The 17282-nt window shown below is 44.4% G+C and overlaps 1 protein-coding gene across 6 annotated transcripts in view; it reads right to left on the bottom strand.

The window, feature by feature from the left end:
• TBC1D1 (TBC1 domain family member 1) overlaps nt 1-17282 on the bottom strand; it is a 226123-nt gene that overhangs the window by 145403 nt on the left and 63438 nt on the right. The window contains exon 1 of one of the 6 annotated variants that reach the window (XM_018049371.1): nt 3350-3571. The exons of the other annotated variants lie outside the window; for them this stretch is intronic. Coding sequence (XP_017904860.1) covers nt 3350-3379 — 30 coding nt within the window. The 5' untranslated portion in view covers nt 3380-3571. Of the gene's footprint in view, nt 1-3349; nt 3572-17282 lie in introns of those variants that run through there. 6 annotated transcript variants of the gene reach the window in all.

The following is a 17282-nucleotide window of genomic DNA, read 5'->3' as shown; positions in this document are numbered from 1 at the left end:
CACATAGTAGGTGCTTAATAACTAGATCCATGTTGAATACATTTGTTAACTTGTTGAATGAATAATGGCTATAAACTCAGGTTCTAAGCAAAGTCAAAATATGAAAAACCTGGTTTTACATAAAATATATATTAGTGATTGAGTATGAATTTACAAAAAGACTCCTTTCCTAATATATTTTTAAATATTACAAAGCGTCAATGTGTACACTTTTTAAAAGATAAACTTTTAGTGCAAAATGAGCTAACTCCTCCAGGGCATGAATAGTGAGTGCCTGGTACACAGATGGTACCCACTAAGTATCTGCTGAATATATACAGAAGCATTGGAGAATAGCTTAATACAAGGCATGAGCTACATGAAACTTGACTTGGATTTGAAAACACAGCAAATTTGGCTATATTTAGCTCCCATTTTCTATTTTATCTGACAAACTGACTTGTACATTTTAAATCCACTAATTTGAGATACTAGCAGTAATCGTGGCCATAGTCTTTATAGGCAGTAGAGATTCAAGGAAGTTCAGAAAATTATCCGGCAGGTCTGTTGCTGTTAGTCTTCACCAACAGGGAAGTGGACACATAGAAATATTTAATAGATTACTCAAAACCGCCAGGGATGTCTGTGGATTTAATATAAAAATCACATTAACAGTGTAATCTACATAAAAATTCCAGTATCCCTGATGAAAGACTAATCAAGAAATCATACCTCAAAAAAATAAAGAAATCACACCTCCATAAACCTGGCTCCATTTTCAATATAATGCAGACCTGCCTTAATGCTCCAGGACATGTCTAATATTAAAAAGCTATGCTAATTTTTCTTTTAACAGATAATCTCTTTGAAATAAAATTCTTCCCTATTTTGGCTTTATTCTTACATGATAAAATGACTCACTCTACATGTTCAGTATTCACATACTATTAATGCATCACCAAAGAAAACCAAATTCAAGTTCAGGTCACTACCTGCATCAAGTAACAGACATCTATTCCCCTTCTTCTTCGCTAACAGATGTTGGGCTGCAAATTACAAAGGTCAAATTAGGAATTTTTAATAGATGTGCAAGCGTTTGTGTGAGGTGTGTGCTCGTGTGCATTTGTGTGTCCGTGAAGGGTCATTCTAAAATCTAATATAAATGCACTTTGGGAGCGTGCACATTCTGCACTGTACCTGTGCCTCGTTTCTACTTTTAAAACATTTCCTAGTATATAATGCAAAGTGTGTTAACGACCTGTCTCTTAACTGAACACCAACAGGTTCCATAGAGAGCCATTCTTATAATCCCAAGAAGTGAACTTTCAAACAGTAACTTCATATTCTAAAAGTGCTCATAGACTAACACAGTCTACAAAATTCAGTTATAGGATGCAATTTACAATAGCACAAGACCTAGAAAAAATGAAATACAAAAGAATAACATTTCTTAAAATTATGCTGACAACTGATAGGTAACTTTGCTCCAAAAACATTTCATGGTTGTTTGCTATTGTTTCTGTAGTTTAAACAATTTTGGAATAACATGATTCAGAACTTAGATCAAGTTGGTCACATGCTGTTCATTTTTTACATGAACTTTTCAAAAGTACTGCCAGTTGTGGGAAGCTGACAATCCTTACAAAATCCTTGATTTTTTTTTTTTTAATAAGGCTTTGGTTTGCTGTTTTCATCATCACCTCTGTAGGCCAATATAAACCAAAGTTCAATACATTCCTATAGTGTAAAGCATCTTATATTGTATGTTTTAGGAACATACATAAAACTATAAAACAGTATTAGCAGTAAGGTTTTTTTTAGATTTACCTCTTGATTTTGGAATAAAACAAGTCTTTTTTTTTCCTTTTCTTTTCTTACTCCTTTTGGCCTTACCGTGTAACAGTATAGTAATATTGGGTTGGCCAAAAAGTTTGTTCGGGTTTTTCCATGCGATGTCACCGAAAAAGGAACTTTTTGCCCAACCCAATATAGAAGCAGATTCAAATCCTCAATCTAGAATGAGTAAGAGAATACTCAGGCAACACACCCTGAATTATTTTTTAAATCATATGACATTTTTAAACTTCAGCATTATTTGGAAAAGCCAACAAGCTATCTCTTCAAGCCAGGAAATCTGGGCATTATTAATTTGTCTTCAGTACAAAACTATTTCACAACGACTCAAAACACGTTTGAAAGTCACTTCACTTTTACTACTAGCTGTATTTCAGCAACTGAAGATTCCGGTGGGCAAGAGGAGACAGTAGGATATAATGCCTAATAACTAGTGTTACCTGGTTTCTGCACCTCTATTTTATTATCACTTAAATGACAGGCAAAGCCTATCGGCCTCATATAAAGGTATTTGTAAAAATGTACTTTAACACTCTAAAAGCACTGCATTATAACTAGACGTACCACCACCTATTATTTGTAAAGGGTCACAGAACGGCTAACGGGTTCTCTCAGTGAGTTTAATGTAATTGCTCAACTAACCTACCATACACCAAGAGCGAGCCCTGCGAAGGGACTGGCAGAGAGAGGAGCCCGCTGGACTCGAGAAAGGTGCCCCATTAGCCCGCCGGCCTGTAGAGGCTTCAAGAGTTGCATCGTTCAAAACACAAAACACCTGGTACTCCGGGAGGATATTATCCTATCACTGCCTTCTCAAACTGGTGGGAACTCTAGAAATCCACTCCAATCCCTTCGTTTTTGCAATAGAGGAATTGGCCTGGACTTGTAACGCTTAGTGATTCTGAAGGCGCCAATGTTCTGAAAATAAAACTTCAAAGAAATAAAAAGAACTTAGGTTTAAAATTCAGACCACCCCCCCCCTTAAACCCGCCCTTGAAAACAGGGAGTTAAAAACAAAAGACAGACAGGATATCCTCTAAGAGCATCGAATTCAGCCTCCGGGCATCCTCCGTGCACGGTCCCGACAACCGAGCACAAACCTGTCTGTATCGGGGAGGCTGACACGCGAGGTCCCGCCGCCTGGACACGCCTCGCGGGGAATCCGGGACGCGCTGGGGGCCGCAGAAGCCCACCCGCCCGGTATTGAGCCTCACTCTCCCCACCTGTGAAATGGGCGTAAGGCCCCTGGCTCTTTCTCCCCACAGGGAAGAAAGTCTAATGAATGAGAACCAACTGGTGAGCTACCCGGATCGCGCTGGCCGCTCTCCGGACGCGGTCCCTGTGCAACGGGCGCCCCTCGCCGCGGTCCGATCCCACCCCCACCACGCCGCAGACCCCCAGCGGCCCGGACGCCCAGCAGCCCGACGGTTACCAAGGTTCCCCGAGCCACGCCCGCCGGGACGCCAGCTCCCGGGCGGTCCGCTACCGTAACGGGCGCCGGCCCGACGCCGCCTACCTTGGCCACCCAGCTGAACAATGGTGACATCGCGGGCCGGGCGGCGGCTCGTCGCCCGCAGCTCCCGCTCACTCCCTCCGCCGGCCCGAGCGGCGGCGGGCAGCCAGGAGCGGGCTCGGGGCGCGGCGGGGCCGGGGCATGGCTCCCCCCGCGGTGGCGGCGGCGGCGGCGGCGGCGGACTCCTCCCCGCTCGTCACTGCCCGGAGAGGTCGCGCCCGCGGGGCTGCCCGGCCGAGGAAAGGGAAGTGGGTGGGGAGAGCGGGGGAGGGGAGCGGAGGGAGGGAGCGCGGCCGACCCCGCCCCCACCCCGCCCACCCCCACGCTCGCCTCGCGGCGGGAAGTTGGGACCCGCGGGGGTCGCCCTCCTCCGGGACGCCCCCGGCTGGCGGGTATCGGGGGACGAGTTGTAAACCCTGAGGGCTTAGGGACGCGGCTTTCTAGGCCTTCGGGGTCCGTTTGGCCCAACTTCGAAAAAACTAGGAATTCCTCTCCCAGAGGTTTGATGAAAGCCCCAGAGCCGGAGCCGACACAAAACCCGCCCAACTTTCCAGGGGTTACCCCCACCCCCATGGCTTTGCTTCCTAAACGCTCCAGATTGCCGGTAACAAAAGGCCTAGTGTTTCCCTAACTCCTAATACCTTTATATAATCAAAGGTGGTTTTCTTGTAGTCAGAAAACTCAGCTGTTGAGTCTAGAGAAGGGGCGGTGGAGAAAGAACCTTCAGTTCCTGCCAGCCTGGAGATTTCAGCAACGTGAGAATTGTTGGTTTCACCAGTTTTCTTCTCTCCAAGGCAAGATGATAAGCCGTGTAGTCACTTTATTGCTACAAAGGTTAAGCTGAGTTTCAAACTCAGACACCCAAGAGTTGCACATTAAAAAAAAAGAAAAAAGGCTAAAGGTCACATGAATAGTCAATGTGTAAATATCAATATATGTGTCATATGGAGCTACTCACTGAATGCCTCAGACCAAGTAGCCACCCTAGAACCAGAATTCTGATTCTTTCCTTTTGTTATATTAATTGTGCCCTGTCTTCATGGGGGGCTTCCCCGGGTGGCTCAGTTGTAAAGAATCTGCCTGCCAGTGCAGGAGACTGGGGTTGAATTCCCCGGTCAGGAAGATGGAGAAAGAAATGGCAACCCACTCCAGTATTCTTGCCTGGGAAATCCTGTGGACAGAGGAGCCTGGCGGGCTACAGGCCCTGGGGTGGCAAAAGAGTTGAATATAAGTAGAGACTAAACAACAATCTTCACGGGACATTTTTATGGCGTTTCCCAAATGCCTGTCATCTTGAGTTAGATGGGTTATATTCATTATCTATCGCTACATGACAAATTACCCCAAAACTTAGAAACTGAGAACAGCAGTTTCTGTGGGTCAAAAGTCCAGCAGCATCTTAGCTGGGCACCTCTGGCTCCAGGTCTGTAGCTGGGTCTGCAGGTATCTCAAGACTGAGCTGGAACTGAAGCATCCACTTACAAGCTCACACACAGTTGTTCCCAAGATTCAGTTCGTTGCAGGCTTTTGGGCTCAGGGTCTCAGTTGGTTCTCCCATAAAACTGCTCACAGAATGACAGCTTGTGCCCCGCAGGATCCAAGAAAGAGCAGGTGTCCAAGAAGGAAGTCAGTAGTTTTGTAAACCACAGAAGTGACATCCCAAAACTTCTGCAGCAGTCTAATCTACATTCAAGGCAAGGGTATGAGGGCATAAATACCAAGAAGACCACACGAGAGGAAAGTGTGTCTTTTTTTTCTTCTCCCAGGTGGGGTGCATGGGAACAAGATAAATGATAAAGTCATGGTGAATGTCAAGAGTGACATCATTCTAACAAAGCCTACCTGGGTACTTGAAAAGAGCCTTCAGAGTATCTTTGTTGGTTAGTTGCTAAGTCGTGTATGACTCTTTTGTGACCCCATGGACTGTAGCCCACCAGGCTCCTCTGTCCATGGGATTTTCCAGGCAAGAGTACTGGAGTGAGTTGCCATTGCCTTCACTGTTGGAACATCTTTAGTTCAGCCTAGTTGCTAAGTCGTGTCCGACTCTTTGCGACCCCATGAATCGCAGCATGCCAGGCCTCCCTGTCCATCACCAACTCCCGGAGTTTACTCAAACTCATGTTCATCGAGTGGGTGAGTTAGGGAAGTGCCATTCTTTCATTTATTTCAGCAGTAACATTCCCTAGAGATGGAAAGGGGCAGTGCATTTGCAACCTCTAACTAAATCTTTCCATGTTATCACATTACTTCCCCCAAGCAAGCAGAAGAGATAGAGCCTGAGAGCTCCATTTAAGTGAAAGCCTTTATGGTCCCTACAGCCTTGCTACTCAAAGTGTGGTCCATGGATCAGCTGCCTCAGCATCACCTGGCAATTTGTTAGAAATGCAGATACTTGGACCCTGCCCTAATCCCATCCTACAGAGTCACAAGCTTCATTTTACCATGACTCCAAGAGGCTAGGATACACATACAGTTTGAAATGCACTAGAATATGAGACACACTGGCCTTAAAATAATGTAACTGACAAACAGTTGAGAGACCAGCTAAAACTGTCCCTCATCCATATGATGGTATGAACTAGCTCAGCAGAGAGAGACCTAGTGAGCTAAGAGGAAGCAATATCATTTTGGTGGGAGTGGATGAAAAGCTGAGGACCAGCAGGACAAGCTGGATGGATGACAAATGTCGCCCTACATCATCACTCCAATCCCCAGCCTGAGCTCTATGAAAATGACTAGGACTGAGAAGCAACTCAGGGGGAACCCTGAGTGTACTCAGAGGGGAACCTGAAATGTACTACGGAAACCCGAATTACCTCCAACTGACTGAGATAAACTTTCTGCTTCTTTAGCAGGAGACGGGGAGGCAAAAATAGAGAAATTACCTTAAATTTAGAAAATTGCAATTCTTGCCAAAAGAAAAAAAAAAGACTAAATCCTGAATATGATAGAAAGAAACGAGTGTGGGCAGGTGAAATAGAGACACCTAGGCTTCACTGTTTAAACCTGGATCCAAGTACACACACATCAGGGTGAAGTCTCCTGCAGTTCCTGGTTTGCACTATGGCACCCCACTCCAGTACTCCTGCCTGGAGAATCCCATGGACGGAGGAGCCTGGTAGGCTGCAGTCCATGGGGTCGCTAAGAGTCGGACATGACTGAGCGACTTCACTTTCACTTTTCACTCTCATGCACTGGAGAAGGAAATGGCAACCCACTCCAGTGTTCTTGCCTGGAGAATCCCAGGGACAGAGGAGCCTGGTGGGCTGCCATCTATGGGGTCGCACAGAGTCGGACACGACTGAAGCGACTTAGCAACAGCAGCAGCAAACCTTACATTGGCCACCTGATGTGAAGAGCTGACTCATCTGAAAAGACCCGGATGCTGGGAGGGAGTGGGGGCAGGAGGAAAAGGGGATGACAGAGGATGAGATGGCTGGATGGTGTCACCAACTCAATGGACATGGGTTTGGGTAAACGGGAGTTGGTGATGGACAGGGAGGCCTGGCGTGCTGCAATTCATGGGGCCGCAAAGAGTCGGACACGACTGAGCGAATGAACTGAACTGAACTGAAACCTTATATGATTTTAGACTCAAGATAGGTCTCCATCTGCTCCAGGTGTCCTGCTTGATCCAGGACTGGGCAGAATCACTCATTTCAGAGCAATCTAAGAACCTTTCTGATGATTTGATAGTAACACGTGGGGCTGTAAGGCTAAATATTACATGTGTGTATGCACACTCAGTTGTGCCCAACTGTTTGTTACCCCATGGACTGTAGCCCACCAGCTTCCTCTGTCCGTGGAACTTCCCTGGCAAGAATACTGGACTGAGTTGCCATTTATTTCTCCAGAGGATCTTCCCAACCCAGGGATCAAACCCATATTTCTTGCATCTCCTGCACTGGCAGGCGAGTTCTTTAGCAGCTAAGTTCTTAATTCCCTGCCAACATGTACTTTGCCAACAGAAACTCTGTTATAATCTGGAAGTTCATTAAGGGGAAACTTAACATCAGGCAAGCTAACAGATCTCACATTCAAAATGATTTTCCTTAAAATATTACATTTCCTCCCATATGAAAAATGTATCCTCCTCCAAGAAATTGTATATTCCCCCAGGGAAGGACTGAACATAGAGGGGGCATGGATAATTTTAATAGCTCCCTGATGATGCCCTTTTAGCCAGAATTGAGAATACTTACAGACACTTAGAGACAGAATAATCATTGCTCAAATATGCTGATGGTTCCCTAGAGTTACCTGTGCTGCCAAGGCAGTTGGGTGAGGAATGAGGGCAGATGATTTGGCTGTCTGTGGCAGGGTTGAATTCTCAAAGACCTTAAGGGGCAGGCAGGTCATATTAATGTGTGAAGAGGGCCAAGTGTGAGACAATAAGGAACAAATGAACTGTGGCAATGTGGAGAACAAGTACTCAATTATTAAAGCTCTCCACCCAGCCAAGCAAAATGTGTAACCAGAATGAATTCAGCAGGAGAGGTGTTATTGATGTTGACCTCTGGATTTACTTAAAACTTGGAGGAATTTTGTGTGTGTGTGTGTGTGTGTGTGTGTGTGTGTGTGTGATTCTGTTTACTAGCCAGGATTGAGAACCACTTCCATAATTCTCAATCCTGGATCCTTTATTTAAAAAAATAAGTTCTGTGCTCTGCAGAGAGCAATAGGCTATCCAAATAAGACTGAAGAGATCTAAACAAATAGGATCTACAGAAAACCCAGGACCAATTTCCAGGGAGGTTTAAAAGGAAGCTTATGGCTTCCCTGATGGCTCATTAAAGAATCTGCCAGCAATTAGGGAGACCTGGGTTTGATCCTCAGGTTGGGAAGATCCCCTGGAAAAGGGAATGGCTATTCATTCCAAGATTCTTGCCTGGAGAATTCCATGGACAGAGGAGCCTGGCAGGCCACAGTCCATGGGGTCACAAAGAGTCGGACTCAACTGAGTGACAGACACTTTCACTTGAATGTCTCACCATCTCAGTTTTCCTGAGACATTAAAGGAGGGCTAAAAAGAGAAAACTCAGAAACTGGAAGAGTTGCTCATTGACTAAATTTGATCATAATTTCCCAAATAAGCCTGACACTGCGGCCCTTTTGCCATGTTCCTCCTTTGAAAAGGAGCAAGGGGCAAGGACAGCAAAACCCCCTGAGAGGAATCTCCTCTCCCACAACTGAAACGTGGAGGGCACATAAGTCGGAAACTTGCAGGAGTATGACCTCACTCTGCAGCCTGTTCCTCCCCACCACAAGACCCGGTTAAAAACAGAGTCATTGTCATACCAACTCTGGGAGGAAACTCAACTTGGTTTCAAGAGAATGAGAACCCCTTTGCACTTGGTAAGGAGGATGCTGACAGCAGTTACAATGTGTTTGGTTTGATTGTTTCTCCCACAACACCATGCTATTCTGGGACACCAGCTGAGTGTCCTACAATTCAACTCAATTCTGACATTATCTACTCCCACCCTGACTTCAGACACCAATTGCAAGTCCAGGTTGTCACTTGTGCTTCTGACCAACTGGTTATAGATTGGAGGTTCCCGCAACCCCCTCCTTGGGTTCAATTAATTTGCTGAGTGGTTCACAGAACTCAGGGAAACATCTGACTTACTAGAGCATCAATTTATATAAAAGGATGTAACTCAGGAACAGCCAAAGGAAAGAGAAACACAGGGCAAGTTATGGGGAAATGGGGTGAACCTTCCATGCTCTTTCTAGGCACACTACTCTCGTCAAATCTGTTAACTGTTAATCGACTTGGAAGTTCTTCAAATCCCATCCTTCTGAGGTTTTATGGAGGCTTCATACACAGGCATGACTGACCTCTTCATTGGCTTTTGGCCATTGTAATCATTCTCCCCCTCCTTTCTCTTCCATAGACTTCAGGGGGTGGGACCTTCTAATCACAAGGTTGGTTCCCCTAGCAACCAGCCTCCATCCCAAGGGGATCTAGGGACTTTCCAAAAGTCACCTCATTAACATTACAAAAGACACCTTTATCACTCTCTAAACAGGAAATTCCAAGGGTTTTAGTGGCTCTGTGTCTGGAAAGGTGGACAAAGACCAAAAGTAAATTGCTTATTATAAATCACAATTTCACAGCAACCGATCAAGAATTTATTCAGTTTGTGAATATTCATTAGCACCTATGGAGTAAATCAACACGTGTCCTAACAAGGAATAGCAAAAATAATCAACCCCGAAGCACGCCCTGAATTAGGCATAGGAAGTAGCAGGAGAGAGTGAACAACGCCAAGGGAAGGGCCCAAGTGAAGCTCCGTGGAGGTTCAAAGGAATAAAAAATAACTTCTGGCCGCAAAGGAAGAACTAGCGTCCTGACAGAAGACAGCAGGACTTCTATGGATGATGGAGGAGTGGGTTTTCCACTGGCATGAAGGACTGATGTTCATCTCTGGAAATCAAGCCATCCCAGGACAGATAGGATAGAAGTCAAAGCTCACACTGCAGAAAGAGCATTTTAGGAAATGGCAGTTTGGAGCTGTGCAGTCATGTGTCTCTGGCATAGAAGTTTGTTTCCAGAAAAAATATTTTCAAAGGATACTAGCAAATCCAGAAATGTCATGAAAAAAGTGCCTCCATATGAATTGAAAACAAACGTCCATGAAAAAAAGCTCGTACATGAATGTTTCCCAGTAGCATTACCGTAATGGCTAAAAAGTCGAAACAACCCAAATATCCATCAACTGACAAATGGATAGTGTGCCCACACAACAGAATATTATGTGGCCATAAAAAGTGATAAAGTACCAATGCATGCTGCAACATAAATGGACCTTGAAAACATTATACCACATGAAAGAAACTAGACGCAAAGAACTATATATCGTATATGGTGGTGGTGGTGGTTTAGTCGCACAGTAGTGTCCAGCTCTTTGCAATCCCATGGTCTGGGGCCTGCCAGGCTCCTCTGTTCATGGGCTTTCTCAGGCAAGAGTACTGGAGTGGATTGCCATTCCTTTCTGCAGGGGATCTTCCCCACCCAGGTCTTCTGCATTGCTGGATTTTTGACTGACTGAGCGGCCGTGCTGAGACATATATTGCATGGTTCCCTTTATAAGAAATATCCAAACAGACAAATCCAAAAAGACAGAAAGTGGATTCGTGGTTTACAGGGATTGAGAGGAAAATGAGGAGTGATTGCTAATGAGTATGGATTTTTTTTTTGAGGTGATGAAAATACTTTGAAATTAGACAGTGGAGATGGTTACACAATTTTGTGAGTATACTAAAGCCCCAAATTCCATGGCCTGTGAACTACAGCTCAATTTTTTAAATCCCTCTATGTGATGATGGTTTAATGACTTATATAATGTTTAATGGTTTAGATAATTAATTTCCTGAGCTTGTATAATAATGGAACCTATACTTCAAAGGGCTAATTTCAGGATTAAATGAGATGCATATAAAGCACACAGCCTGAATCCTTGCACATAGCAGGTGCTCAGGAAATGTCAGCTGATGTTGTGGGGTGGGGGGGTGGAGGAGGAGGGAGAGACGAAGAGGGGAAAGAAGAAACTTCGGCAGTGGCAGCCATGACTGTTGTAGCTTAATGATGGTTATAAGTAGGTGTTAGTCTCTCAGCTGTATCTGATTCCTTTCAACCCCATAGACTGTAGCCCGCCAGGCTCCTCTGTCCATGGGATTCTACAGGCAAGAATACTGGAGTGGGTTGCCATTCCCTTCTCCAGGGGATCTTCCAAACCCAGGGATCAAACCTGGGTCGCCTTCATTGCAGGCAGATTCTTTACCATCTGAGCCACCAGGCAAGCCAATGATGAGTATGTGTGATGGTTAATTTTCATGTGTCATTAAGAGCTGCCCAGATAGCTGGTTGACTTTATTTCTGGGTGTGTCTGTGGCATTCGAGTAAAGAAGGTCACCCTCACCAGTGTTCGGTGGACATTATCCCCTCCATTGAGGTGCTGAATAGAACAGAAAGGTAGAGGAAGGAGGAATGCACTCGCTCTCACTCTCTCTCCCTCTCTTTTCCTCTCCCCCGCCCCACCTCTCTCTCTCTCTCTCTCTCTCTCTCCCTCTCTCTCTCTCTCTCTCTCTCTCACTCTCGCTCTCGCTCTGCTTGAGCTGAAACCTCCATCTCCTCCTGCCGTTAGACCTCAGTGCTTCTGGTCCTCAGGCCTTCAGACTCAGGCCAGGATGCACTTTCACCATCAGCCCTCCCAGCTCTCAGGCCTTCAGACTTGCACTGAAATACACCACTGGTTTTCCTGGTTCTCCAGCTTGCAGACAGCAGATCATGGGCTTCTCAGGCTCCATAACCACGTGAGCCAGTTCCTATAATAAATCTCCCCTTATATCTCTCTAATATATCCTACTGGTTCTGTTTCTCCAGAGAAGGCTAATACAGCGTGACTGCTATAAATACAGAAATAGAACAGAAGTGATGGGCTGGAGATCTCAAGTTCATGGCTGGGTTTATAGAGAAACAGTTGAGAGTAAAGAAGAGATTGATTGTGTGTTAGCCAAAACTAACTCTGGGACAGGTGGGTCCCCCAACACATCTCAATATTTTCCTCTCCCTTTTTATGGGTTGCTATGTCTAGCAGTATGACTGCGCTCCACTTGTTACTTTCACTCTATCAGACATACCATGAATCGTCTAAGTTTTGCTGGTAAATTCCCGTCATTCTGGGCAGAGACTTGGTGTGCACAAGCATTACTAGCCTATCAAACGTTCAGAAAGTTCAGATATTCCTTCCTAAGAAATGGATTCTGCTCACTCACACAGCTCATCTAGCATTTCTCTTCCCCAATCATCCTGTGTGTCATTACCTATTGACAGCTCTTGCTTTCTCTCAAGCACAAACATGTACTCACATTTTAAATGATTCAACATAGAGTCTTTGGGTGGCAAGACTGAGTATCTTAAGACCAGCCTCAGAGCAAAGGATGCTCAATAAACTGGTGGATGAATGAAAGAATGTACAGAGTGGAAGAATAAATCTTGTGAAGACATTTAGATTTAGACAATAAATTCAGGGTAAAGGCTGAAGAACACTCTACTTTGATAGAACTGTGTCAGTGTTTAAGGTCTCTAATGTTACGTTTTGATTTTGTGCATGAAGTTGTAGTTTATTGGCCAGAATAACAACAAACAAATTTAAAAGAACATTTTTAAATTTCTTAAGCTCCAGTCACCTTCACTACACTGCAAAATTAAAAGCTGGCTGAGAATTCCCTGGTGGTCCTGTGGTTAGGGCTTTCCTGGTGGCTTACACGGTAAATAATGTGCCTGAAATGCAGGAAAACAGGGTTTGATCCCTGGGTTGGGAAGATCCCCTGGAGAGGGAACTGGCAACGCACTCCAGTATTCTTGCCCGGGAAATCCCTTGGACAGAGGAGCCTGGTGGGCTACAGTCCATGGGGTTATAAAGAGTTGAGCACAATTGAACAACTAACACTTTCTTTTTCTTTCCAGTGGGTAGGATTCTGTGCTTTCACTTCCAGAGGCTTGGGTTCGATCCCTGGCCAGGAACTGCATACTATGCCAGAAGGTCAAAAAAGAAAAAGAAAAAGAAGCTGGCTGAAGCCCAGCTAGAAATTCTAAGTCTTGCAGTGTGAAAAGGGAGCCACTGAACTTGTAACTCTAGACCTGTATAGTGAACCAGACAGTAACAAATCCCCCCAAGAATAAAGCTCACATCAGTGAGCTTTCTCAAGATGCCTTTTTTTCTCTCAGTACTCAGCAGTCTTATTAAGACAGAAACTTACTTTCTGACACAAAGTTCTCTCTTCAGTAGACAGAACAAAAATATGTCATTGTGACATTTCACAACTAGCTAAATTGATATATATTGCTATTTAAATATCGGTTCCCATCTCAATATTTTCCTTAATACATGCAGTAACTGTGTTCACTTTTTAGCTGGTAAAGTATTCCAAAAATAGAAACAGTGTTTTTCTATTTTTAGCTCAGTCTATAAAGTTTAACCAAATAATCTTCTTTCCAAAGTACTACACACACATGTTTCAAATTCATGGAAAAACCCAGTGGCAATGAGCTCATAGAAGAAAACAGTGAAAAGCTGGAGTCAAAAGATTTTTGATATCCTCACCCTGTGTTACAACTCAACACAGATGCTCAGCTTCCAACTCAGACATTTTAATTGTAATTTCTAGTAGGAACATGAAAAACACTACTTAGTACAGCACTAATTTCACTGAAAAAATAACTTCTTTTTCTACACTAAAAGTTATGTTTCTCCTTAAAAAGTAGACTAAAACCCATCAATTCCTACTTCCTGGTCAAATATTTTAGTGAATAAAAATCACACCCAGACTTCCTTTCCCCCTTTTCTCATACTAAATCGTAATTTCCTTTTCCTCCCAAAAAGGCAGTTTAATCTATCCTTGATTAGAGTGACTTCCCACTTGTAAAATGATGCGTTTGTTCACTTTCATCCATTTAAATGTGTCACGTTTCAGTCAAGCAATCGAACTCCTTATTATTTGCCCAACTAAGCTGAAAACTTATGCTCACACAAAAGCCTGCACACCAATGTTTATAGCAGCTTTATTTCATAATTACCAAAACTTGGAATAAACCAATACATGCTTTTAGTAGGTGAACGAATAAATAAACTGTGGAACATATTGACAATGGAATATGATTCAGTGTTAAAAATAAATGAGTGATCAAGCCATGAAAAGACATGGAGGAACCTTAAATATACATTACTAAGCGAAAGAAGTCAATCTAAAAAGGCTACATATTATATGATTCCAACTATATGTGACACTCTAAGAAAAGCAAAACTGTAGAGGCAGTAAAAAGATCAGTGGTTACCAGGGGGTGAGGATAGGAGAGAAAGGGTGAGTAACCAGGGCACAGATGATTTTTAGGCAGTGATAATACTTTGTATGATACTATAACAAAGAATGGCTCAGCAATAAAGAATCCACCTTCAATGGTTCAATCTCTGCGTTGGGAAGATCTCTTGGAGAAGGAAATGGCAACCCACTCCCGTATTCTTGCCTGGGAAATCCCATGAACAGAGGGGCCTGGTGGGCTAGAGTCCCTGGGGTCGAAAAGAGTCAGACATGACTTAGCAACTAAACACAACACAACAACATAACGATGAGTACAAGTCATTATATATTTGACCAAACCCATAGAATGTACAACACTGAGAGTGGATCCTAACGTGAATTCTGGACGTCAGGGCACAGTGGTGTGTCAGTGAAGGTTTGGCAGTTGTTATAACTGTTTCGCTCTGGTGAGGGATGCTGACAGTGGCAGGGGGTTCATGACTGTGTGGGGGCAGGGGCCATATGAGAAATACCACCTGCTCAATTTTGCTGTGAACCTAAAACCAAGAAAGAATCTGCTGGCCATGCAGGAGACCCGGGTTCAATCCCTGGGTTGGAAAGATCCCTTGGAGATGGAAATAGCTACCAGTATTCTTGCCTGGAGAATCCCATGGGCAGAGGGGCCTGGCAGGCTACAGGCCATAGGGTTGCAAAGAGTTGGACATGACTGGGTGACTAACGCTTTGCCACTTTGCCACAACAACTATTCTTTAAAAACTTTTGAAAAAAATCAAGTTTTAACCATCACTGAAACTTTCTGTCAATGTTCTCAGTGTTTTGTGTGTATGCTTCCATATTCTGGAACAGAACTGCACACCTTGAAAGAGGTAAAATGCCTCTTCGTGTCAGATTCCTATGCCTGGTACAGAGGCACGCACCTCCACGCAGTCACGCAAAAAAGAAGTCATATCTGTTTCCTCACCAGGGCTTGAGATTCTGACAAAGATTCCACCAAGCTATGTATGCCAATTTGGAGAAGGAAATGGCAACCCACTCCAGTGTTCTTGCCTGGAGAATCTCAGGGACGGGGGAGCCTGGTGGGCTGCCGTCTATGGGGTCGCACAGAGTCAGACATGACTGAAGCGACTTAGCAGCAGCAGCAGCATGTATGCCAATCCTGGCTCTGCTCAGCAGAGTTTTCAGGTGCACAGGACAAACGTGCTTTCAGAAGCTAAGATCTACGTGCTGCATTCTTAGGTCCACACCCCTCCAAAAACTCTAAAGATAAAAGGTCTCTCTGGGCTCACTGCTTAGCCAAAGAATGCATAGGTTGTAAAGTAAACCAGCACCTGCATCCTGGTCTCTATACACAGTTGGAGAAGGTACATCACTTATATTGGCTTTGATAGGAGATGCAAAGGCTGAGAAGATACAAGAAGGAAGTGGCTTCTCTTTTCTATTTGTGTTGGAATCACCTTCCGTTTCTCAAATGCTTATCAGCGGAGAAGCCTAAACTATGGCTCTCCTCATCTGGAGTTTTTCAAACACAGTACAGGTTATGCTCTGGGGGAAGTGAAGATGGATTCAACCTTCAGATGAGGGTCAGGATTCATCTTAAATGGTCAGACTGAATTGCACGCAGCCCTTGGAGCCTTTCTCTCTGTGCAGGCAGTGTGGTTTTGGAGACAGCCCAACAGGAGGAACAGGGCGTTGGTGTCCGGGTGTGCACAGCTAGCTTCTACCTGTTCACGACTGGCTGTGTGACCTTAGGCAGCTCACATTGCATTTCTGGACCTGTTTGCACCTTGTAAATTTTTAAAATATAATTTTAGTATATGTGCTGCCAAAGCGAGCACTTTTTAAATATAATTTTAAATTTTATTTTATCTTTTATTCATGCCACTTGGCATGTGGGATGCTAGTTTCCTGACCGGGGACTGAACCCACACCCCTTGCCTTGGGAGCGTGAAGTCCCCACCTTGTAAATTTTTGGAGGTTGGGTTCTTTCTAAACTTCCCTCAGGAATGCAATGGAATATATTCTAATTTAAATGCCCGTGGTGGGTTTGTGACTGGCAGCCTTAGCTCAGGGTCAAGGTAGAACTGAAACATACCTGCTTCCCAATCTCAAGGTCATAATTGGAAATTGCCAACTTGGAATGTTTCCAAAACCTACAGTTAGTTTCTTACTTCAGGGGAGAACATGACAAGAAAGAACGCGTGCAGCACGATAGCAGGGGTCACCTGCTTCCTGTCTGAGGTACCCTCCTCCGAGGTCAAGGGTCAGGAAGGAACAACACCCACTGAGCCCTTATTACATGCCAAGTGTTTTCATATATTCTCACGAATCCTCACAACTCCAAAGCCATGGGGGCTGGACCTCTAAGAGCCTGGGGGGTCAGACCTCTCCCTGCAGAACTGTAGGGGCAGGACTTCTGCCCCGCTGTGTCCAGAAGGTGAGACCTCTGTCCCAGTGGGACTGAGGGCAGAGAATCAAGCCAAAGGGGATTATTCTAAAGCCTTAAGGCTTTAGATCCCATGGAGTGTGCCTGGTAGCTTGGGCTTACTTGGGCCCTATCAACCCCTTTCTTCTCTCTGATTTCTCTCTTTCAGAATAGAGTTGTGTGTTCTATGCCTATCCCACCACTGTTCTTTGAAAACACATAACTTTTTTAATTTCACAGGTTCATGACTGGAGAGAAATTTGTCTCAGGATGAGTCATACCTCGAATCTCATCCATGTCTGATTTGGATGATATTCAGATGACACTTTGGACTTCTGAGTTGACAGTGGGATGTAATAAATGAATTTATTACAAAAGACATGAATTTGGGGGGATCAGGGACAGAATGCTACGGAATGAATGTTTACATACTCCCCAGATTGCTATGTTAAAACCAAATTCCCCAGGGTCTCTGGGGGTGATTAGGTCGTGAAGGTGAAGCCTTCATGAATGGGATTAATGCCCTTATAAAAGAGACCCCAAAGTGATCTTTCTTCCCTTCCACCTCATGAGGTTACAGCAAAAGGAAGCCGGCTCTTGCAAGACACCATATCTTCAGCTAGGATGTCTCGGCCTCTAGACCTGTGAGAAACAAACTGCTGCTGTTTATAAGCAACTCAGTCTGTA

Source organism: Capra hircus, chromosome 6, assembly GCF_001704415.2.
Source record: "Capra hircus breed San Clemente chromosome 6, ASM170441v1, whole genome shotgun sequence".
Classification (NCBI taxonomy): domain Eukaryota; kingdom Metazoa; phylum Chordata; class Mammalia; order Artiodactyla; family Bovidae; genus Capra; species Capra hircus.
The sequence above is the reverse complement of the archived record's forward strand: the minus strand, read 5'-3'. Positions and strand labels throughout refer to the sequence as shown.